The sequence below is a fragment of the Vipera berus genome (assembly GCF_964194415.1).
Source record: "Vipera berus genome assembly, chromosome: 1".
NCBI classification, from domain to species: Eukaryota; Metazoa; Chordata; class Lepidosauria; order Squamata; family Viperidae; genus Vipera; species Vipera berus.
Genome location: NC_138202.1, coordinates 184,381,047 through 184,404,804, shown reverse-complemented (window position 1 = coordinate 184,404,804; position 23,758 = coordinate 184,381,047). Strand labels below are relative to the sequence as shown.

Below are 23,758 nucleotides of genomic sequence, written 5' to 3'. Positions count from 1 at the left end.
TAACACATATTTTTGCACATCAAATTAAAATGGCATGAAATACAGGGAAATAAACTATAAAAATGTGCAAAGAAAGCATTAACTAAAACAAAAGAAAAATATGTTAACTTTAATTTTTTTAATAAACAATACATTTTAAGATGGTACCTTTACAAAGCTGCCATAAGGCATCTGAAAAAGAACTGTATGAAGAACATTTGTTCTCTATATTAGCTTTCTGCATAGTCTCTCATGGTGGGGCATCCTGAGTATTTAAAATTGATAAGAAGATTCAGTTGATACAACCAGGAATTAATATAGAGTAACATGATGCTATATATTCCTTTGGCTATCAGTTTTATTGAATAATTGCAGTGATAGTTTTCACTTCTTGCTCTCTATTTTAAAATTGCACTTTCATAATTTTTAATGAGCTTAAATTTGTGCTTCACTGATTCTTGTTATATTGAAATTGTGATTCTTAAATCTGATTTTTGTGCTTCACCAAGAGGCATTCTGACCAAAGGTATGAATAAGAATAAGAATATATAGGATTTAAGAACATTGGAGCCTGAAGGACAAAATCTGATATAGAAAGTTAAATTTTCATATGCAGAGGTTGATACACCATCACAGCTACAAGTTACTGATGTTCAAGACAACAGCCTTACTGTGCGGTGGCAGCCTTCTTCTTCCCCAGTGACTGGTTATAGAGTGACAGCTACCCCCAAGGATGGCCATAGCCCCACAAAAACTAGAGTTCTTTCTGCAGGTAAGCACAAAGAAATCACAGGAAACAGGATGCAATCTGAGTATTTCAATGAAAGTAAGAAAACTCTAATTTTAATTTGACTTGCTTGTAAGTATTATGTGGGATTATGTGTCATTTTTCGGATAGATGAAACCCATCAAAAGAACATTGAGGCAAAATTCTTCCTTAAAGAACATTTATTCGGGAAACAAAGTATCGGCACTACATAGTTGAACCCCAAAACTAAATTCCCTTTCCCTGGATACAAAGTAACAAAATACAATTCCCACCCTCAATAAACTGCCATAAATCACGTTCCCCAATTAGCTTAAGTGTGGGCTTTTTCGTCAGCTCCTCAGCCCCCCAAAACGTTATCAGCTTGTCCTTTGGTTCCCACAGCAGTGTTATTATTATGGCTAGCTGAGCTTACATCCCAACACCACTACCCCTGCTGCACCTGATTTGTATAAGCAAGAAAAAACACGTTAAAGGAGAAGAGAAAATGGCTGCATTTTCATCAGTTGTCAGAGCAGGAACATCCAATATTAGCAGCCGGTCCACCTTACAAAAAGGGGCAATCCCTAACCTATGATTTTGTTTGAATTGCAGGATTGTCCTTTTTATTTTTTTAATTAATATTTTTGTCTACTCATCAAAACAATCTCTTGTAATCCAAGTACAATCTTGTCTATTTTGGTATTATCTATTTCAGGCCTCTTAAAAATGTCCATATTTCTTCAATCTTATTCTTGCTTCTTCCTTTCGCTTCTTTGCCTCAGGGTCATCAAAGCATTCTTGTGTTGTTATATCATATTGAAGTAGCCTCCAGTCTCCATTTTTGAAGGATTGAGGAGTCTGTTAACAGCACCAAATCTTATTATTTTCACCTCTTGATATAATTGTTCTGGACTGAATAAATTTTTTCCAGCTGTTTCCCATTATGGTCTTCAAAAGTCTGTATTTGTTGAATATTTAATTCTTCTGCCAATGTATTTACTGGTTCAATTTCTTCTGTTAAGTTCTGTCCCAATAAAATATTAGTTGTAGTCACAGTTTGAGTTTGTTTCTTCGAGATGCTTTCTAATTCTTTTCCAAAAGCTCTTATTTCATCGCCAGCTGTAGAAAGGAACTGATACATTTGATAAGATATTTCCCACATAGCATAGATTTCTTTTTGAAACTCTTCCATGTTGGAGTTTCAGATCTGGTGTTCAAGATTAATCTTATCTTGTTTTTCTTAAATATTTTCTTGATTTTTTTTAAAGAGAAAGTAAGATTGCAATTTTAGATTGAGCCACTGGGTGTCACCCAAGTACTGTGAAAGTTCTTTCTTTTTTCAACTTTTTTTTTAAAAAAAACCCTGGGCTTGCTCGCCACTTATTTGAAGGGAGGGTTGAATTCCCCCCTCCCTCTCCACAGGGGGGAAGGTACTTAGCAGCTTATTTAGGTGAAAGGAAGAAGATTAAGGTATAAGAGAGGAATCTTAACCCCGTCTCTTCCACGTTGCTTTAATGTTGCCTGATGGTAAGTTTGACTTTGGCTGTCTGCAGCCTAGTAACTGGCCATATTACTATGGCCAGTCTTTCGTCTGCCGGTACAAAGGGAATGCAGGCACTAACGGGGTGGGTGGGTTTGTGGCTCCCCTGTGTTTCTGCAAAAGCCCCTTCTATCTGGTCACCCCTCCAAGGCGGCTCTTCGGCCCTTTTAGGACCCCCCAGTGATGCAAAACTGGACATGGAAGACGAGACCCATCCTCCAGATGTCCATGTCAGCTGGCTTGGCAAACCAGAAATCAACACTTTTTTTTTAATCTAGAGGATTTAAAAAGCAATGTATGTTAGGCATGGGGACCCACTCTTTAAAGGGGGAAAAAAGGAAATACATCTTACTATATTTGAAACTTGGAATACCAGCAGTTGCTACCATCTACCTAAAGGTCATAAAGACTGAAGTCATGGGTTATATATAAGCAAGCTAGTCCAATATTTGATGCAACTTCCCAACATTGGGCAGATTTTGAGATGTTCTAAAACAGGAATTGTTGTTTCAAGACGTGCTAAAAGAATGCTTGCCAAAAATGTAGGTCTTGTTAATCATGTAATTTATACACGATTAAAACTTCTGATGACAATCTGTTTTTAAAAACACTGAAACACAATGGATACCATTGACTATTTCTAGAGAAAAGTATTTCTGCATTTACATTATCAAAATATTTGTCACTGTGAAATCTGTTAAAATTGTTTCTTTTGCTTTGAAACATTGTCTATGCAAAATAATCCTATCCCAGGATTATTTAGAACTACTTGTCTTTCTTCTTGATGGACAACTGAATAGCTGAGATGGTTAAAACAAAAAGAGACTATATATAAATATATATTTCTTTTTTGCAGAACAAACAGAAGTCACAATTGATGAACTACAACCTACAGTTGAGTATGTGGTTAGCGTCTATGCTCAAGGGCCAAATGGAGAAAGCCAGCCTTTGGTTGAGAAAGTTGTTACAAGTATGTAAATTCACATTTCCCATATTTCATAATAGGAGAACAATGTCTACAAATATCTAAATCTTTTGGGACATGTTTATTATCAAAATTTTGAGAAAATGGCAAAAACAATACTATTCTCACAGTTAAGTCATTTTTACCACAAACTGCTTAAATTAAAATTAAAACTAAAATTATAAGTGTTAAAATTATTAATTGATAAATAATTTGGAAAAGATAATCTGATTGAAAAAAACAGTTATTTGTGTACTATTTACAGTGCAACATTTTTTATTTTTGTATTTATCAAATTCAATATAGCTGCTCACTCCAGTAGACTCTGGACATCTTACAAAATAAAATATTATTTGGGGTATAGATACGTAGGTCATATGTCTTAACTTTTTTATTCTTCTCAGGAGCAGCAAATAAGTAATAAAAGGGACCTAGAAAATACGAAGAAACTTAAATCCAGGATTTAAAATAGGAGCATTAAGGGGGGGGGGGTTTAAACCAAAATTTGCCTTTGTTTGACACAAAATCAAATAAAATAACCTGTTTAGGATTTATTGCTACTCACACTGAAGCTGTCATCTCACAAATAAATAGGTGAGCAGTAGCAATAGGCTGCAGTCTTAACTGGAAATAAGCCCACTGAACAAAAGGGAACTTCCATTCAAGGTAACTGTAAGATAACCCTGTAATCAATTAGCTGTGATGTAAGTGTCTTTGTGTGGTATTCTAGGGAAGAGAAAAATGAATTATATTTCTTGATGTGCAAAAACAAGAATGCTTTGCTTATAACGAGAGCGCGTTGTGCTACCCCAAATCTGCTTTGCGTCCTCCTCTGCTTAACCTTTCACCATTAATTTGCCTAACAGACATTGACCGTCCTAAAGGACTGGCATTCACTGCAGTGGATGCTGATTCCATCAAAATTGCTTGGGAAAGCCCACAGGGGCAAGTCACTGGATACAGGGTGACCTACTCAACCCCTGAGGATGGAATCCAGGAACTATTCCCTGCTTCAGATGGTGAAGACGACACTGCGGTGCTGCATGGCCTCAGGCCGGGTTCTGAGTATACTGTTTACATTGTTGCCTTGCACAATGACTTGGAGAGCCTACCTTTGATTGGGACCCAGACCACAGGTACACATGAAATATGTCACCTGGTGGCCATGATAGCTGTCCCTTCTTGTGAAGGAATCCAGTTGCAACTAATTATCTATGAAGTGCAGTGGTGAGGTATGGGGTAGGAGAAACATCAGTGGATGATTATAAGGAGGATTAATAGAACCAAAACTTTACTGTGCAACATGAGAGATATGAAATCACACATAAACTTCCACATCCATGCACAAACAAAACAAAAATGTTTTTATGGTCAGATTTTTTTTTGTTTCTTCTCTCAGTTTCCAAGCTTCCCTCTTTCTGCAGCTGATAGAATAACTCAGATATTATATATCTATATGTAATATATGTGTCTCTATATATAATAATATATTTCAGCTGTAGTATACATTTGAAGGGACATAGGTGGCGCAACAAGAAATAGATCTGGATTTATGACATTTGTGTGAGCATTTTTTTTATTTTTGTAAGCAAGAATTTCCTCTGGTTCAAATCCTGATCACAATAATTGGGACAGGATACTTTGTATTTCCTTTTCTTAAACAAATGTTATATGCAATTGTTGCAATTTTCAGAATTTTGAAAACATTTTTGCAGTGATCTCCCAAAATGGCTATTACTATAAATTTTAATCTAATCGTAACATTGATGATATGGTGACTGTGACCAGTCTCAAAAGTTTCATTTTCCAGGAAGAAAATGGATGGGTTGCTTTGCACTTTCACCTTTAGTCTACTACAGGGATCCCCAATCTATGGGTCACTTATTGGCCATTGGGCCGTGGGAATGGCTGGCGAGTGTGCGCATGTGTGCGTGCACCTCCCACTCACGCTAGTGCCACTGCGCAGGTGGTAACCCCATTTGTGCATGCGTGGGGCACTAGCACCGCCACCAGTATCACATGGGTGCTAGCAGCTTGTTTGCGCGTGTGCGTGGGTGCTAGTGGCCTGTTTGCTCATGCACACTGGTGCTAGTGGCCCACTTGTGCATGCATGTGGACGCTATTGCCGCCGCTGTGTACGTGCCCATTTGCTTCATGTGTGTGTGGGGCTGTGCGCAGGTGCATTTCCGCCAACCCAGAAGGGTTGGGGAGCTCTGGTCTATTACCTCTACTCTGCCAATTTACTTTGTCATTTTTGGAGTATGTATATGTCCATGTACAAATTAAGTTGTGGTGTAATGGCTCACTTGTTATTTTGTGTTGTGGAACACTGTTTTATGATCTCAAAAGAGATAAATGTTGTTTTGAAATTTACTGCCCTATATTCAATAGGAAAGAAGGTTTAAACTAGTTTCTAGCTTTCATTTACAATGCATGAAAACTTTCAAAAAACTGTTGTAACTGTAACATAAAATTAAAATACTGAATTGATAGTAGTTAAAAGACTTAGATGGCTTTTTGTATTACTGAGTTCTTTCCATATAATCTCAATTTGTAATTCTAAATTTAACAGCAATCCCACCTCCTACAAATCTGAAATTTATTCAGGTTACTCCAACAAGTCTCACAGTAACTTGGACTGCACCAAATGTGAAGCTTACTGGATATCGAGTGAGAGTAAATCCCAAGGAAAAGAATGGCCCAATGAAAGAAATTAATCTTGCTCCAGATAGCACATCTGCTGTTATCTCTGGACTAATGGTAATGCTTTTTTATTATTGTTGATTTTATGTACTTATTTTGCAGCAATTTAAAATATAGTGGGAGAAAAATATAACTCATATACAGTTTTATATATATTTAGAAAATCAATTGGACTAAAAGATAATTATTTAGAAGACATAAATTATACATGAACATTTCCCCTCTTGTTTTTCATCCTTCATAATTACCATTAATCTTTTGAAGGAAAAGATTACCCATCTTTTAAAGGTAGTATAAAAACATTCACATATGTAGCATGTTGTATAGGGCAGGGCTTTTCAACCGGTGGTACGTGTACCACGTGGTAGCAAGCACCTGGCTGGTGGTACATGGCGTCGCCTTCCTCCCCCCCCAGCTCTGCCTCTTCCCAGCTCACTTGTTTGCGGAAAACATGCTGCTTGGCGGCAGCCTGCAGGAACCCTACCAAGGACACGCGAAGAGCGCAGGCACAGGCTCTTGGCTGTCCAGTTGTTGTTGTTTTTAAACTCACCACTTTTAGAGGTAGTGCAAAGGCAAACTCTGGGAGGCGCGCACGGGGCGAGTGTCTTGGTTGTCTTCCTCCCCCTCTGCCCAGAAAATAGAGTGGGCCCTGGAGGAAGAGGGGGCCGCCCGCTACTAGAGAGGGCCTGACTGGACGGAGGCTCCTGGCCGAGCTAGCGCACTCCCCCTGCAGTTCCAAGGATGACTGTCACCAGTGGCAGGGCCGACACCTTGCAGCCGCCACTCCTACCAGGGGGCGGAGCGCCGGCAGCCACGAGGCCATGCCAGCCCAGAGCGAATGAATCAGGTAGGAGGCTGGCAGCCCCTTGGGCCATAACTGCCCCTTCGCCCTGCCCTGCCCCTCTCCGCCTTCCCAGAGCAAGAAACCGAAAGAGACGTCTCCCTTTGCACTCTGCTCACTCCCCGCTGAAAATGTCCGGGTTTAGTTTGGATATGGGGTCAGCCAAGGAGCCGATCGGCTTCATCTAATTCCTGCAATGGGTGAGTGGTCACGGCCAGAGGCGCCCAGCCAGCAGGGCCTCAGCAGGCTACACAGTGCAGAGCCAGGATGCCGCACAGGGCCCACAGCTGGAGTGGGCTCCCTTGACCCCCCTCCAAAAGGGTCAAAAGCAGAATGCAAAGGAGGCAACTGGGGGAGGGGCACCACGTGCGCATGCATGGCATGAGCGGACGTGCAATCCGGGCTCTGCGATTTCCCACTGCCCCCGCCGCGCCTGGGGGAGGATTGTGGGGTTTTTGGGGGGAGGGGTGTTGCAGCCACTTCCTCCCCCCCTCATCCCGAGCAGGATAGGGTGAACCTTCCTCCCGCCCGCTCTGCTTTTACCCAGTTTAGTGCCTCTGCCTGCATTTCCCTTCCCTTCCTGTTGTTCTCCCCCCACCCACCTGCCGGATTTATAAACACAGGCATGGCCGCCGGTCTGCAAAGTTTAATGCTTCGATTCCTTCTACGAAACGTATTATGGCTTTTCCACACCCTAATCCTCCAGCCGTCTATTTTTGGGAGTTTTTCCTCTACCCCCCCCCCCCCCGCCTTCGATGCATACCATAGTTGTGCTGTGTTCGCCCTGCAAACCACGTGCCTATGCCATGCAATCTGCGGTGAGAGGTCCCACGGTTCCAATGGGTCGTTCTTAAATCCACTAAAAATTCTGCCTGAATTGGTTGGGGTTTTCCCCCCCTCCCCCCCACGATTGACCTCTTTCCCAGGAACACCATAAGTGCCTGTTATGTTGCTGAAGGAATCCAGAGAGGCAGAGAGGCTTATAATAAGCCGGTCTGAGGCTAATAGCTGAAAATGGGATCTTTAGCGAAGGAGGGGGGTTTGCAAGGGAAAACTACCGTGTGGGGGTCTGATCCAGGGGGCTGTGGGGGCGTGAAATTGGAGGAAAGAAGAGCAAAATGGCACCTCTGTTTTCTACTGCTACCAGATGGTGTTTGTTCCTGGCGTTTGTTTATGTTTCCTGTCTGATTTATTGATAAAAGGGTGGGGGACTGGCTGCTGGCGACTGGGAGTACAAACAGCTTAGCGGCCAATAGAAAAGGGGTGTTTGTAGTTCTCACTTGAATTGTGTAGTAGTCCATGGTACTCTCTGAGCTTGGTTGTTTTCTTAATGACGTTTCATTACCCAGTTAGAGGGGGTAATGAAAAGTCTGCAAGAAAACATGCAGGTTTGGAGAGTACCAAGGACTCCACATAATAATAGTTTCATTTTTTCAAACTTGGCAACTTTAAAATGTGTGGACTTCAACTCCCAGAATTCCCAGGCAGCAGTTGAAATCCACACATCTTAAAGTGGACAAATTTGAAACAAACAAACAAACATTGGTTTATATTGAGGGGTAAGATGACTGGTTTGGTGATTTAAAAAAAATATTCCCAGTGACTGAATTCTGGGAAAGAAAGCATTTGAATATTAATGAAATCCCTATTTCTTTGGGAATTTGGGAGCACCTTAAATACAGATATTGTTATCTCTCATGGAAGCACATAATCAGATTCTTTAACACTGCACCGCATTATAGTTCATAGTACACTTAGTCCTTGACTTACAACTGTTCATTTAGTGACTGTTCAAAATCACTTAAAAATGATTTATGACTAATCCTTGTACTTATGACTATCAGAGCATCCCCATGGTCACATGATCAAAATTCAGGAGCTCAACAGTTAGTATTTATTTAGAATAACTGCAACATACCAGGGTCCTGATCACTATTTCTGATTCATATTTATGACGGTCACAGTGTCCCAGGGTCATGTGAAGTGACCAAAACCTGCTGCAACCACCCAGCAGATGGGGGGGAATAAAAACCAAACATCCCCCCCCCCACTGCACCCCTGCTACCAATCCTCAACAGAAATGCTCACAACAATGAAAACCTTGGGCAGGAGGAAGAGTACCGCCAGGTGGGCAGGCAGGTGTCTTGCTCGGCTGTGGCTTGGGGGCACTTTTTTCAGTGCCAATGTAACTTTGAACAGTCACTAAACAAACTGTTGTAAGTCAAGGATTACCTGTAGTTTATCACTTTTTCCCATTTTTTTTGGTCATCAAGTTTTTGACACCTTGCTAGGTGACTGGTGGTACTCAGATATTGCCATATCCTAAAAGTGGTACAATGGGTGAAAAGGTTGAAAAGCCCTGGTACAGGGTAATTATTCAAGCTTTAGGCTTTTTTCTCTTGGTAGAGCATCTAAGATACTGAAGGAGAAATAAGGATAGGCACCAGTATGGTGAAATAGGAATTCCTTTTCCTGTTCTTCTCCATTTCAGGCATTCCCCATAACTTTTAAACCAACATTTGAATACCAAGAGACTGCAGTAAGGAGAGAAGGTGTTGTCTTCCCTCCTAGTCCATTAATAGAAGCCATATCCACATTAGGCTTGGGTATTAATTGTTTCGGTTGATGGAGCAGAAGTAGAGAACCATTTGATTGAAAAAAAAATCCTCATCCCACTTTAGACATGAATACAGTAGATACACAATGATGTTAGGAACTGAGATTCTTTACTGAAATGGCTTGTCTGTCAGCTTCTTTGAAGGATGCAAATTTCCTAACTTCACATGTTCTTTTTAATATCTAGGTGGCAACTAAATATGAAGTTAGTATCTATGCACTGAAGGACTCTTTGACCAGCAGACCTACCCAAGGTGTAGTTAATACTCTGGAAAGTAAGTGATCCCACGTAATCAAAATTGCCATAAACCACTGAGCTGAAAGGCGAAACACTGTGGCTTTTTAGGCTATAAGTACAAAGGAGGGAGCATTGTCAAAATACATAAAGTCATTTTCCATCTTTGACATAACAAAATTGTATGTCATTCAGTAAAGTTAACTGGTACAGAATTCAAGACATAAAGGAAATGCCACTTCACACAGCATACATAACAATTACCGTATATACTTGAGTATAAGCCGACTCGAGTATAAGCCGAGACCCCCAATTTCACCCCCCCAAAACTGGAAAAAGTTATTGACTCAAGTATAAGCCGATCCGCCGTTCTGCAAGCCTCCGCCGCCGGCGGAGGCTGGATCCGCGCTCTGCAAGCCTCTGCCGCCAGCAGAGGCTCGATCCGCCATTTTGCAAGCCTGAATACACAGTAATACCCTATGTGGCCGCGGCTCTCGGGGAAGCCCTGGCTGTCCGCTTCCTCGCTCCACGCTGCCATTCGGGGCCCGCGCGTTCCCCGGGCAAATCGCGGCGCCCAGCAGGCGAGGAAACACGCCCGCTCCAGTCGCCCCCCCTTCCCTCAGGAGACGCGAAGCAAGTGACCGCCCGGAGCTTACCGAGGACTTGCGCGCGGCCGAGGCTTCGGTGCTTCCAGGATCGCGCACACCTCTCCCAAGCCGCCGCCGTCCGGAGACCTGCCGACGTTTGGGGAGGTTTGGGGAGGTGCGCACGCACCTCCCCAAACCTCCCCAAACGTCGGCAGGTCTCCGGAACTCCACGCCCTGCCTGCCTGCTTCTTTCCGCTCAGGCAGGCAGGGCGCGGAGGTCCGGAGACCTGCCGACGTTTGGGGAGGTTTGGGCACCTCCCCAAACCTCCCCAAACGTCGGCAGGTCTCCGGACCTCCGCGCCCTGCCTGCCTGCTTCTTTCCGCTCAGGCAGGCAGGGCGCGGAGGTCTGGAGACCTGCCAACGTTTGGGGAGGTTTGGGCACCTCCCCAAACCTCCCCAAACGTCGGCAGGTCTCCGGACCTCCGTGCCCTGCCTGCCTGCTTCTTTCCGCTCAGGCAGGCAGGGCGCGGAGGTCTGGAGACCTGCCAACGTTTGGGGAGGTTTGGGCACCTCCCCAAACCTCCCCAAACGTCGGCAGGTCTCCGGACCTCCGTGCCCTGCCTGCCTGCTTCTTTCCGCTGCAGAAAGAAGCAGGCAGGCAGGGCGCGGAGGTCCGGAGACCTGCCGACGTTTGGGGAGGTTTGGGCACCTCCCCAAACGTCGGCAGGTCTCTGGACCTCCGCGCCCTGCCTGCCTGCTTCTTTCCGCTCAGGCAGGCAGGGCGCGGAGGTCCGGAGACCTGCCGACGTTTGGGGAGGTTTGGGGAGGTGCCCAAACCTCCCCAAACGTCGGCAGGTCTCCGGACCTCCGCGCCCTGCCTGCCTGCTTCTTTCCGCAGCGGAAAGAAGCAGGCAGGCAGGGCGTGGAGGTCCGGAGACCTGCCGACGTTTGGGGAGGTTTGCGGAAAGAAGCAGGCAGGCAGGGCACGGAGGTCCGGAGACCTGCCGACGTTTGGGGAGGTTTGGGGAGGAACTTCGGCAGGTCTCCGGACGGCGATGGCTTGGGAGAGGTGCGCGCGATCCCGGAAGCACCAAAGCCTTGGCCGCGCACAAGTCCTCGGTAAGTTTTTTTGTTGACTGGAGTATAAGCCGAAGTGGAATTTTTCAGCCCAAAAAGTGGGCTGAAAAATTCGGCTTATACTCAAGTATATACGGTATTAGACGATGTGATGTGGTCAGCACTGAAGATGTTAAAAGGGGATTCAACAAATAAATAGGTCTGTGTGTTTATCAATAGCTGAGGAGGATGGCTGTGCACTATCGTGAGATTCAGAGACACTGAAATATAGTCATGTAGGGATCTTGGTGTGATATGACCAGGGCTTTTTTTCTCATAGAACGCTCAGAACAGAGTTCCGGCACCTTTTTTGGATGGAACCTTGTAGGGTAGGCAAGGCCGGTTGTATGACATGTGTGAGTTCCGGCACCTTTTTCTTATACAAAAAAAGCACTGGATATGACTATTGTCCTCATATTCTTCTCTAGGGTTCTATGTAGTCATTTCATTATGCATTATGAGACAGTGGACAAGAAGCTAGACTTTTGCTAATCCAATAAGACTACTATTACATTCTTGTGGAATTATCAAAGTAGAATATTCAGAACTCAGGGTTATGGAATTATCAAGAAAGAAACAACAATCCTGGTTTCCTCCTTCTTTCTTGGCCAATATCAGTCAGTGTTAATAGAAGAGAAGAGATCCAACCCACAGCTCCTGTTGTGTGGGGTGTCCCAGGGGTCGGTTCTCTCTTCTCCTATTTAATATCTACATGAAGCTATTGGCTGAGATAATCCGATCATTTGGGGTGAGGTATTACCAATATGCAGTTGATACCTAGCTATAGATCTCTACCCCAGACATATTGAGTGATGCTATGGATATCCTATCCCAGTATCTAGAGGCTCTAGGGGCCTGGATGAGGTGCAATAGGCACCGACTCATTCCAAGCAAAGTAGACTGGCTTTGATTATTTAGTTCTCCTGGGAACGGGGTTCTTCCATCTTTGGTACTGGATGAGGTAGCACTGCCTTAGGCTTTGTGCACAATCTGGGGGTCCTCTTGGACTTGTGGCTCCTGCTTGAAAAGCAAGTGACAGCTTTGACAGGAGGGCCTTCGCACATCTTCAGATTGTGTGCCAATTGTGCCCTATTCCTGGTGCGGGGAGCTTTATTCAGTCACTCATGCCATTGTTACCTCTCATTTGGATTATTGTGATGAGCTCTGCATGGAGCTGCCATTGAAAAGCATTTAAAGTTGATACAGAATTTGTCTGTACAGTTAATTAATGGTGCCTTTTACACCATACATGTAACAGCACTACTTTGGGAGCTGCTCCATTGGGTTTCCAGATGCAGTTCAAGGTTTTGATTGTCACCATTAAAGTGCTACATGGCTTGGCATATAGTTCCCAAAGGGACCATCTTCTCCCAATAATTTCTACCCATCCAATTTGGTTTAATAGATTGGGGATGCTGTTAGTTGGTGGAAACCAGGGGGAGTGCCTTCTTGGCAATAGCCCCACGCCCTTAGAACAAATTTTCTTTCGCTGTTCAGGATGGCCCCAACCCTATTAGCCTTTCATAAGATTTTAAAGACCTGCCTATGTGCCTGAGCCTGGGGTCCTGAAAATGTTAGGGGCTCCATTACCTGGTTGCACTGTTAATTTTTATGTAATTATTATGATGATTTTTAGTTGCCCCTACATATAATTTGTAACTGATTTTGTGTTTTTTTCAGATTTAATTATTGTGATGCTGTTTGTCATTCAGAATCAATTGGATTGAACATAGAACATAGATTCTATCTATTGAATATTGAATCTATTAATTGAAATGGGCAGTTATATGAAATTAATCAATCAATCTCGGCTGTAGACTGCAATTTATTTTAATCTATTTTTCTTGGAAACTTCTAAGCCCAGTATGACCATTATATTAATGATGGACATTCCACTTTTTTGGTTCAGATGTTAGTGCTCCCCGTAGGGCTCGTGTCACAGATGTCACAGAGCGAACCATCACAATTACCTGGCGTACCAAGACAGAGGCAATCTCAGGTTTCCAGATAGATGCCATTCCCGCAGGTGGTCAGAATCCAATTCAAAGAACAATTAGTCCTGATGTTAGAACCTACACCATTACTGGTATGTGAGCATCATTTCTGTACCTTGAAACGTTTTATGATAATATTTTGCAGGAAGGATATTGCTTAAGGATATCATGCAGAACAAAACAAAACTCTGATAACTTTCTACCTCTTAAACCTTAACTAGGGTATTTTGTCCATTTTTTAATTACCACATTTAGAATACTATAAGCAGCTGGGCAGCTCCAAGGAGAATTCAGAAAACATTGATTTTGCTACAGCTGAAGGACCAAATCTTGTATGGTTTTCAGTATTTATAATTCCTCCCTTGGGATAATTTCTTCAGAGCTCCTTGTCTCCTGAGTTGCAAATATTAAGGGTCGCATTTGCTATGGGCATTTAATAAATTATTTCCCCCATATCATTACCACATAGTAGGTAGGAGAAAAGCAATCATTGGTGGAATTTTCTTTTTTTGTGCAACTTATAAAGGTCCGGGAAACTTTGGTTCCCCCTCTTGTCTTTTGTGATTGTGGAGATTTAGGTTTTAGAGGTTCCCTGCCTGTTCATTTCTTTCCTGCCATTATATCTTCTGCCCTAGGCTCCAGGTGATCGTTATGTTGTTGTTAGTTGCGAAGTCGTGTCCGACCCATCGCGACCCTATGGACAATGTTCCTCCAGGCCTTCCTGTCCTCTACCATCTTCTGGAGTCCATCTAAGCTCACGCCTACTGTTTCAGTGACTCCATCCAACCACCTCATTCTCTGTCGTCCCCTTCTTCTATTGCCCTCAATCTTTCCCAGCATTAGGCTCTTCTCCAGTGAGTCCTTCCTTCTCATTAGGTGGCCAAAGTATTTGAGTTTTAGCTTCAGGATCTGGCCTTCTAAAGAGCAGTCAGGGTTGATCTCCTCTAGGACTGACCGGTTTGATCGCCTTGCAGTCCAAGGGACTCTCAGGAGTCTTCTCCAGCACCATAGCTCAAAGGCTTCAATTCTTTGGCGCTCAGCCTTTCTTATGGTCCAGCTTTCACTGCCATACATTGCAACTGGGAAGACCATAGCCTTGACTATACGCACTTTTGTTGACAGGGTGATGTCTCTGCTTTTTAGTGTGCTGTCTAGATTTGCCATGGCTTTCCTCCCCAGGAGCAAGCGTCTTTTAATTTCTTGGCTACAGTCCCCATCTGCAGTGATCTTGGAGCCCAGGAAAACAAAATCTGTCACTACCTCCATTTCTTCCCCATCTATTTGCCAGGAATTGAGAGGGCCAGATGCCATGATCTTGGTTTTCTTAATGTTAAGTTTCAACCCAAGTTTTGCACTCTCCTTCTTCACCCGCAACAAGAGGCTCTTTAGTTCTTCTTCACTTTCTGCCATTAGAGTGGTATCATCTGCGTATCTTAGGTTGTTGATATTTCTTCCAGCAATCTTAATTCCAACTTTTGATTCATCTAGCCCTGCCTTTCTCATGATGTGCTCTGCATATAAGTTAAATAGACAGGGTGATCGTTATAATCTAGTCTGATTTTCCTTCCTTCAGTTTCCATGGTGCCCTTAGTTATTGTTTCTTCATTTCAGAATTGTGCAGGGATTTGAAGACAGATATAGATATAATACTGTCAAAACAAAGTAACAGAGGTTACCTCAGTTTTTCTACTCTAAGCCTTGTAAACTGAATTTCTTTTAACTCCTTGCTACCTATTTTTAATGAATTTTAGTATGTAGGTTTCCTCCAATCAGAACTTTACATAAAGCACCATTGATTTATTTTTAATGTTTTATTTGATTTACAGGCTTGCAACCTGGCACTGACTACAAGATTTATATCTATGCGCTGAATGAGAATGCTCGCAGCTCCCCAGCAGAGCTTGATGCTTCCACTGGTAATGATACTGAGCAAAAATTCCTATGGGCTGAATATAGAACTTTGGTCTTTATAATCCTTTGTGACTGGTTTCTGTCTCCAGCCAACTTCTGAGATGAAAAAAAATATATGACAGTGTCTGAAATACATGGAAATTGCAATAACTAATATTTATTTAAATGTTTTTGTTCCTTAGCCATTGATGCACCGTCCAATCTGCGCTTCCTCACAACTACAAGCAACTCCTTGTTGATCAGTTGGCAGCCACCACGGGCCAAGATCACAGGCTACATAATCAAATACGAGCAAGTTGGTGGCCCAACCAGGGAGCTACTTCCTCGTCCTCATCCTGGTAATACTGAGGCCACTATCACAGGTATGAACTTTTCATAATGAAGCTGAAACATCAAACAGTACTGAGGAAATGTAATTTGGCAACATTCAGAATCTCTGTAGTCAGAGGAAATAACAATGAGCCTTTGAAACTGCTATTAACTGCTGGAGTACAAGGAATAGCATTGGCTCCCTGGGTTTACAGGAAAGATTTCCTCAGCTGCACTTAATATTGTGAGGATTGAATTCGGAGTCTTTTTGCTTCTAAATATTGTGAAGAAGTTTTTTTAAGTCTAATCAAATTGGAATTGGTGTATTGTGTAGTAACAATACATTATTAGGAGATGAAGTAAAGCATTGCTTTTCAAAACTAGGATGTGTTCTCAACCTAGTGATTAATTTTTGAAGACTAGATTTTGATCGCATCCTAACATGTTTTCCAATTATAACTAATTTTTCTTGTCTTAGATCTGAGAAAGAATAGTCCACAAGGGTACTTATTGCATGATATGCTACAATATATCCTGGGGATTGAAGGCAGATGAAAATTTGGTTTTTTAAAAGTGATTTGTAATGCTTTATAGCATTTATAATGCTATGATGCTGTATACCACCAATATAAAATATTTAAGATAACGTAACATATATTAGACAAAAGTAATAAAAGATAAAATAATAAAGCTACAGAAATAGATAAAACTTATAGTTTGATTATTAAAAAGTGAGCAGGCTTTGCCTTTCTGAACATCTTAAATCCTGAACTGGCTGCAGTGTCCTTTTAAATTTGTCTTCCATCAGATCTGGAGCCAGGGACAGAATATATCATTTATATAACTGCTGTGAAGAATAATCAGAAGAGTGAACCATTGATTGGAAGAAAAAGAACAGGTAATATTAACCTAGATTTCATTCCTGTATCTTCAAATAAATCCTATACAATTCAGTGAGAAATATTACATAGCATTGCATGGTATACTTTTGTAACATATATAAACATTGTTTATAACCTGTCATTACTTAAATGTTGATTTATGCAAAAAATAATAGAATTCTAGCTTTTTTTCATTTCATGGATTTAGTTAACCTTTCGGCTGAATTGTCTATAAAAATGATTGAATTAAAGTGTTGTCTAGCCTCTGCATTTGGCAGAAGGTATGATAAATGTATTCCAGATAAATTGCTTTGGTTCACTTCAAATGTCCACATGCATCCCAAAAGAAGTTGGATCAGTTTCTCCATTCACCCTCTGTAAGATGGACTTTTGAGTGCTAAAATCTCAAAAACATACTATTTCACCCAAAATTGGCTACAAAATCAGCCTTTCATACTATGATATCAAAAACCTCTGAGAATGATTTTTATTTATTTATTTTTAAAAAAACCTATTATATTATTTAAAAAATTGACCCCTCATGCTATACTAGTTTATTCAGAATGAAAATTCTCTCTGTTCAAGAGTATTTAACTTCAGGTAAATAGAGAATTTTATATTAGATTTTAATCTAATGTTAATTTAAATTTTAATTAAATTTAATCTAATGTTGAATTAGATTTTAGCTACAGGTTAATATTTCCTTATTTCCATCGAATCAGTAAAATAAAAAAGGAGATAATTTGGTTTGGATCATTGCTTCCAGTGGGTTAAAAATATCTTTCCTGCTCTATCCCTGTTTCATTATTTTAGTGCTTTCATCAGGTCTAAATCAGCTACTTTATGAAAAATAATGATTTATAACAAATAAATTAATCCATGTTTCATGAAACTATGCATTCATTGGTGAAAGAGAACTGCTGTTTTATATATGATCTCATAACCAAAGGGCAGGAAATGGATCCATAAAACTCTTATGAATAATTTGTTGGCTCTCCAGTTGGCACTGTAGATTCAGTGTTGAAGCATAGATGGGGATCCAAGGGTTGACATCTTAGGAGAACTGATTTTGTAAATATGTCCCAAGTGTAATGTAATATATAATATTTCTGTCTTAAGATTTTTTTGGGGGGGGAAGCAATATAGCAGTAAAGGTGGCTCAGATGTTAAATTCATTTATTTATAGATATCGAAGTAATTCAGTAGTTTGGCAAATGGGACTTTTGCTTTTTATGGATCTTTCAAAGTTCTTTGGTTGTCATTCTAATTTGGCTTTAGTTCCTAATTCCAATGCTTTCTTTTGCCTTTTGATTCAAGTGCTATGAGAGTAATTTAACCAGGCTTTGCAGAATGTCGCTTTTTTGAGAATATTGCTAAAATTTAATTGCTTGAATTACGATATTATGGGGCAGATTTCCTCCATCTCAAAAGCTCCAGCAAGGGTTCCTTGCTGGAGCTTTCAGCACCTGGCTTTCACTGCTTCTAACCTTTTTTTGGCTAGATGAGCTACCCCGGCTGGTAACTCCACCGCATCCTGGTAAAAGGGTGACAGAGATCTTGGATGTGCCTTCTGTTCTGGAGAATGTACCTTACCTCACAAACAACCCCTATGACAATGGAAATGGTATCCCAATTCCAGGTTCTTCTGGTCAGCACTCCATCCTGAGCAACCCAGGTCAACAAGTCATTGTAGAAGAATTTGGGTCTCGAACCCCCACAACTCCAGCAACTCCAGGAAGGGCTAAACCAAATAGGGAAGAACAGCCAGTGGTGGTGATCCGTCATCCCATTCAAGTTCCTGATGTTGACAAACCCTCTTATCATCATACCCTTCTATCCAAGGATAATTACACAAGGCCCCAGGAAGCACTTTCTCAGACAACTATCTCATGGACACCTTATACAGATAGCTCCGAATACATTATTTCTTGCCAGCCTGTTAGTGATGAAGAAGAACCTACTGAGGTAAGTTAGATGAACTGTCGGTGATGAAACAATGTGCCCATATTACTTTTACTTTAATAATAGCTTCAGTATAAGATCTGGTAAGCTGAACCAGTTGTGTTGATGTGTGTCCACTAAGGGCAACAATGAAATTTACATATCATGAAGTTATCATTTAACAATGAGGATTTGACATGGTAAGCAGTAATGCTGCCTGTGGTTGAGGATTATTGTGTTTCTTAAGGAGAGAGTTGTAAGTTTGAGAAACCACAATGTAATGTAGGTTGAAGTCTCTTCTGGAGACCAGAAATGGCAAGATTGGAAGATGAACAATTCTAAATATGGAATCAGACAAAAAAAATCCTGAAATAGGGATTTTTATAGAGCAACTTCATATGGAAACTATTTGCAGCAGAGTTTGGAAGGGAGATGAATAGGAAAGCCAGGTAAATCTGGTAAGAAACCAGTATTTTAGAGGCTAGAATGGAAAGAGCTAGAAATTGGCAAGGTGTACATCAAAAACAAGGGGGTTGATTGCTGCATTCATACCACATGCTTACTAATAAGCTATTGAATTTACTTATTTTCTCATTTTACACAATAAAGTGAATCTAAATTAACCCAATAAGATGGGTTTGTACAACAGCCTAAGTCAGAAAAAAGACCCTGATCAAGATGATGAACACTAGACAGTAAATGGAGAAGTATTCTGGTTAAGTATGTTCTGTGAATACAGCTTACTTAAGTAAGCTCTAAAGCAGTGCTGTATAACCTTTTTTGTGCCAATGGCTGAATGTTAAGTGAAAGATTGGAGATTCCAAATCAGACATAATTACCAAGAGGTAGATAGGATCAACATTAAAGATAAATGAAAATAGGTAAGAGAATTATTCCCCATCTATTTTATTGTCTTCACTGCCGAGACAGTGAAAATTACAATTTGGTGACCACTTTTGCAGAAGCTCCAGGGGCTACCTGTAGGGCCTTTGTACTTGGGATTCCTGTTGTATATCTGTCCTGTAAATAGTAGAACTTGTTCTGTTACCATGCTGCCTAACAATAACTGGATTAAAAGATTAAAGTGTAACACGAAGAAGGGTCTATGCTGAAAAAAATCATTGCAATGGAAAAAGTGAGCCAGTTAATTGAACATAAATGGAAAATAATTACTAATATTAGAGAGAGTATGCTTTAAATAGTAAAATAGCTGATAAGAGCAAAATTTGCTTAAGAATGACTTCTTAAACAGGGCTATGTAATTTTCTTGGCAAAAAATGTCAAAGTAGCTTCTTCTAAAGTTTGTTCAATTTCCCAGTTTAATCTGGAGATATGGATCACCTGATACTCTCCTATCTGTATATTTAATTAGGACTGCCCTTCTGAATTCAGCTAAAGTCTGCTGAGTGCTGCCACCTCAGTAGAGTTTGTATCTGAGTAAGCACATTTAAGTGCAAAGCAATGAGCTGCCAATCAAAACATCTTTACACTGAAGAAAATTGTACTGAAATTAACAAAAGTTGTGAATAAAAAAGGCTAATGTTAGATTCCAGGGTAGATTTCTGTTGTCTAAAAAGGCACACAGAGGAAGGGAAACAGAGTATTCCTCACACTGAAGATAATATGAAAGTTAGGTTAAGGTTATAATGCAAATCCTTCCTCCTGGTGTTTTTTTTTTTCTAAATGGCTCACTGCCTGAAAAAAAATAAGAATCAGTTTCCTATATTACTAGAAAGCAAGAAAGTTTTAAAAACTGTGTTTTAAACAAAATTTTCTCAAACCACAGATCAAAGTTCCTGGTGTATATTCTAGTGCTACACTTACGGGTCTTACTAGAGGGGCAACCTACAACATCATAGTAGAAGCAGTTAAAAATCAGAGAAGACACAGAGTTCTTGAAGAGATGGTCACAGTGGGCAATAATGGTGAGTGGAAATGAGAAGATTCTACTTTTATGTTTATGCTAATTTTATTTCACAATCATTGGCATTTTTTTATTTGTTTACTAGTTGATGGAGAGGTGTGGTGGTTCAGTGGTTTAAAATATGCTGGAGAAGGTCAACTCTGGTGGTTCAAGTTCTACCACCATGTGACAAAGTGAGCTCTTATCACTTGCCCCAGCTCCTGCCAATCTAGCAGTTCAAAAACATGTAAATGCAAATAGACAGGGCTTTTTTTCTCATAGAACACTCAAAATGGAGTTCCGGCACCTTTTTTGGATGGAACCTTGTAGGGTAGGCAAGGCCGGTTGTATGACATGTGTGAGTTCCGGCACCTTTTTCTTTTACAAAAAAAGCACTGCAAATAGATAAACAGGTATCACTTTGGTGGGAAGGCAACAACACTCCATGTTTTGCCACACATTCCGTGCTGCGGCATGATGTCATGCTGGCCACATGACCATGGAAACTTCTGGCAGAGTGGCCTAGAGACAGAGATGTGCACTGCCCCCTAAAGTCAGCTATGATTAATGGAGTAAAACCTACAGGAACTCCTTTTTTATCTTTTACTAGTTAATGATTGCACTGATTTCGTGTTATCTTCCTAGTCCTTTAAAGCAGAGTTTCCCAACCATTTGGGCATTAGGGACCGGTTACATGGAGAGAGGTTTTTCTGTGGACTGGAGGGGGCGTGGTTTTGTGTGCTGCCTGCAACACGCAGATGGGAGTTTGCTTGTTTGTGTGGCCTGGTTGCTGGCATGCTGCAGCCCAGTACCAGTCCATGGACCGGGGTGGTAGTGGTGGTAGGGAAACCCTGCTTTAGAGAGCACACACATCCTTTAGAGAGTCTTATAGATACACATAGTCTCGTTTACCTATACAACAGCCCCATGAAGGGAATTTTTTCTGAGGGGGGAATGCTTATTATTCTTAGTCCAGGATCCTAACTACCATAGCTTTTCAGTTCTTATGTAGGCTAGTAGGCTAGTTAAAATAACCTGTTTAGAATACTTTATTTTCCCCTGACTACCTCCCAATATATGGGGTTGCTGTTTCATTTGCAGATGGGAGTGCCCGCACAACTAAAAGCTTTTCTCTGTTAAAAAAAACTCATTAAGAAAAATGTATTTAAAGGGAAAAGTCTTAATGATAAGAAGAATCCGCACCCCCAATCTGAAATAATATGGACACTACAACCTCTTCATAGTTGGTCTGAGTATCTAAAAAAGGCAGACATTCACAGTCTAAATTCTTCCTATAACACTAAATGCTCCTCAGCATTTGCCCTGGGTAGCAGCAGCTTCCCAAAATGTCTTCTGGGAGTTTTCTCTAGAAGGTTAGAACATTTTGCATGTACACGAGTTTCTCTGCCACTGAATGTGGGTGTTTTTCTTCCCTGTAGCCTTGGCATGTGGAACTTGAAATCTTTCCAGGGATTCTCTTCAAGGAGTGAAAAGCCTTAGGAGTTGCAAGGGTCATAGAAACTTTACATATGAGACACAGAGTTCAACATGAGAACATAACTGCATACAGTAGGAGCATTTACAATCAGTTAAGAAAGGATGTCTCCATTGGAGAGCCTTGGATACAAGCAAGAATAATGGATTTTAGAGCAGGTCTCAACATTCTCCCTTTTCCATGTCCCTCCACAGAAGAAAGCATTTTTTTCTGAAATGCAGATTGATGATCTCTCTTTTTCCCCTCTGTACAGAGATGAGATTGTGCAAAGATGAGGAAGTTGAGCTACTAAGAGCTGGCTTGCTAGACCATTTGAAGGAAACAGCTAGTCCTTTGGCAAGTTCAGTTCCCCTTTCTGGGTTATAGTCTGAGCCTAATCCTTGAATGTGCACTTCAGTTCTTAAATATGCTGCCTCTCACAGTGGGAAGTACTGATTTATTTTGGAAATAACAAGGGAATCTGAGTGAGAATTCCACGGCATGTAATTATGATGAGGCATCTGTTGTAAGGAGTGTAGAGAGGTTTCACCATTATCTGCAGAATATAAGGAAGGAAGAACTTACAATGTAACAATGTTTATTTACTTTGCTTTCCAGTTTCTGAAAGATTAAGCCCACCTACTGATGATGCGTGTTATGATACCTTCACTGGTTCTTTCTATTCCATTGGGGATGAATGGGAAAGGATGTCTGAAACGGGATTCAAATTGTGGTGCCAGTGTTTAGGCCTTGATAGTGGACATTTCAGATGTGATTCTTCAAGTGAGTACCTTGTTGTGCATCTCTTTTTCTAATATTTTTTTTTAATTCCATTTATATCCCGCCCTTCTCCGAAGACTCAGGGCGGCTTACAAGCTTAGCAGTAAGCTAAGTTAAGACATACTGAACTCTAAGAATTAATTTAAATAATCTTTCTACACCAAAATAATGCCCATACTTTGTTTATAAGTTCCCTTTTTTGTAGTCTACTTTGTCATCTAACTTGAAATTACTTTGTTACGCATTTGTATTCCTACATATTTTTTTATTAGTGACACTATTACTGGCAATTGACAAGTTATTTTGAAAGCATAGTTCTTGGTTGGCATGTAGAAGTTAATCAAAAATATGGTAAATAAAGCTCCGATTATTCTTACGAAGACATTGTACAAACATGGTGCAACTTGCATGCTGAGAGTCAGGATTATGTCTTTTTAAAGGTGTAAGGAAAATGAGTCAAGCTTGTAGTCATTCACTGGGGGAATTTTGAGCCAGTCATTGTCCTGTTACTCAACCAACCTGTTCATGTCTGTCACATGAAATTCCACCAACATTATAATTTTATCAGAACTCTCAGATTATGTTGCTGCTCTTGAGGGTACTATGGTCCTAGCCAGAAAATTACCTTTGCCTAATTATGATTTAGTGTCAGCATAGGGCCCTATCACTATATCCAGACAATCACACAATGCACATTGTAAGCATTTGCAGACATTATTAGAATCCAACTTGGAACCTTATGTTGTGATTCAGTGTCAGCCTGTGCTCCCAGCAGCTGAGTCTGAGGAATAGGAGGAGGAGGGGTTTGGAGAGCCTTCTGTGTCAGAGGGAGGCTCTGATGCACTGCAGGACTCTCAGCCTGGCCCCTCCAGTTGTATTCCTCATGAGGCTCAGCTGTGTGAGGAGGAGGTGTCGGACTCAGAGGAGTCACAGCTGAATCTGTTCAGAGATGCTAAAAGCAGAAGGCAATCCAGCAGAGTAGAGCAGAGAAAATCAGTGAGGCAACTCAGTGAAAAGAGGAGAAGACATTGAGAAGCCACGCCTTGGGACTAATAATAAAAGGGGAAGGTGTGGGTGGTGCTGGTTGCTGAAGGCAACCGTTTGGAGACATTCAAAGAGAATCCTGGTCTGTTTTTCTAATCTGTTTGACTTGTTGGATGTTTTGAATCATGTATATTTTGGAAGAAAATATTCTGTTGCTTTTTTGTTTGAAAGACTTTATTATTTGGAACTGT

At 41.1% G+C, this 23,758-nt stretch overlaps 1 protein-coding gene across 6 annotated transcripts in view; it reads left to right on the top strand.

Moving 5' to 3' along the window:
* Positions 1-23,758, top strand: part of FN1 (fibronectin 1) — a 162,893-nt gene that overhangs the window by 132,846 nt on the left and 6,289 nt on the right. For 3 of the 6 annotated variants that reach the window (XM_081313320.1, XM_081313317.1, XM_081313316.1), the window contains 12 exons: positions 596-751; positions 3,124-3,237; positions 4,098-4,367; positions 5,804-5,991; positions 9,579-9,666; positions 13,240-13,416; positions 15,151-15,240; positions 15,418-15,597; positions 16,353-16,442; positions 17,927-18,390; positions 20,153-20,291; positions 22,362-22,526. In XM_081313320.1, the coding sequence (XP_081169446.1) occupies positions 596-751; positions 3,124-3,237; positions 4,098-4,367; positions 5,804-5,991; positions 9,579-9,666; positions 13,240-13,416; positions 15,151-15,240; positions 15,418-15,597; positions 16,353-16,442; positions 17,927-18,390; positions 20,153-20,291; positions 22,362-22,526 (2,121 nt within the window). The remainder of the gene's footprint in view (positions 1-595; positions 752-3,123; positions 3,238-4,097; positions 4,368-5,803; positions 5,992-9,578; positions 9,667-13,239; positions 13,417-15,150; positions 15,241-15,417; positions 15,598-16,352; positions 16,443-17,926; positions 18,391-20,152; positions 20,292-22,361; positions 22,527-23,758) is intronic. The other 3 variants (XM_081313321.1, XM_081313319.1, XM_081313318.1) reach the window with 2 other exon arrangements.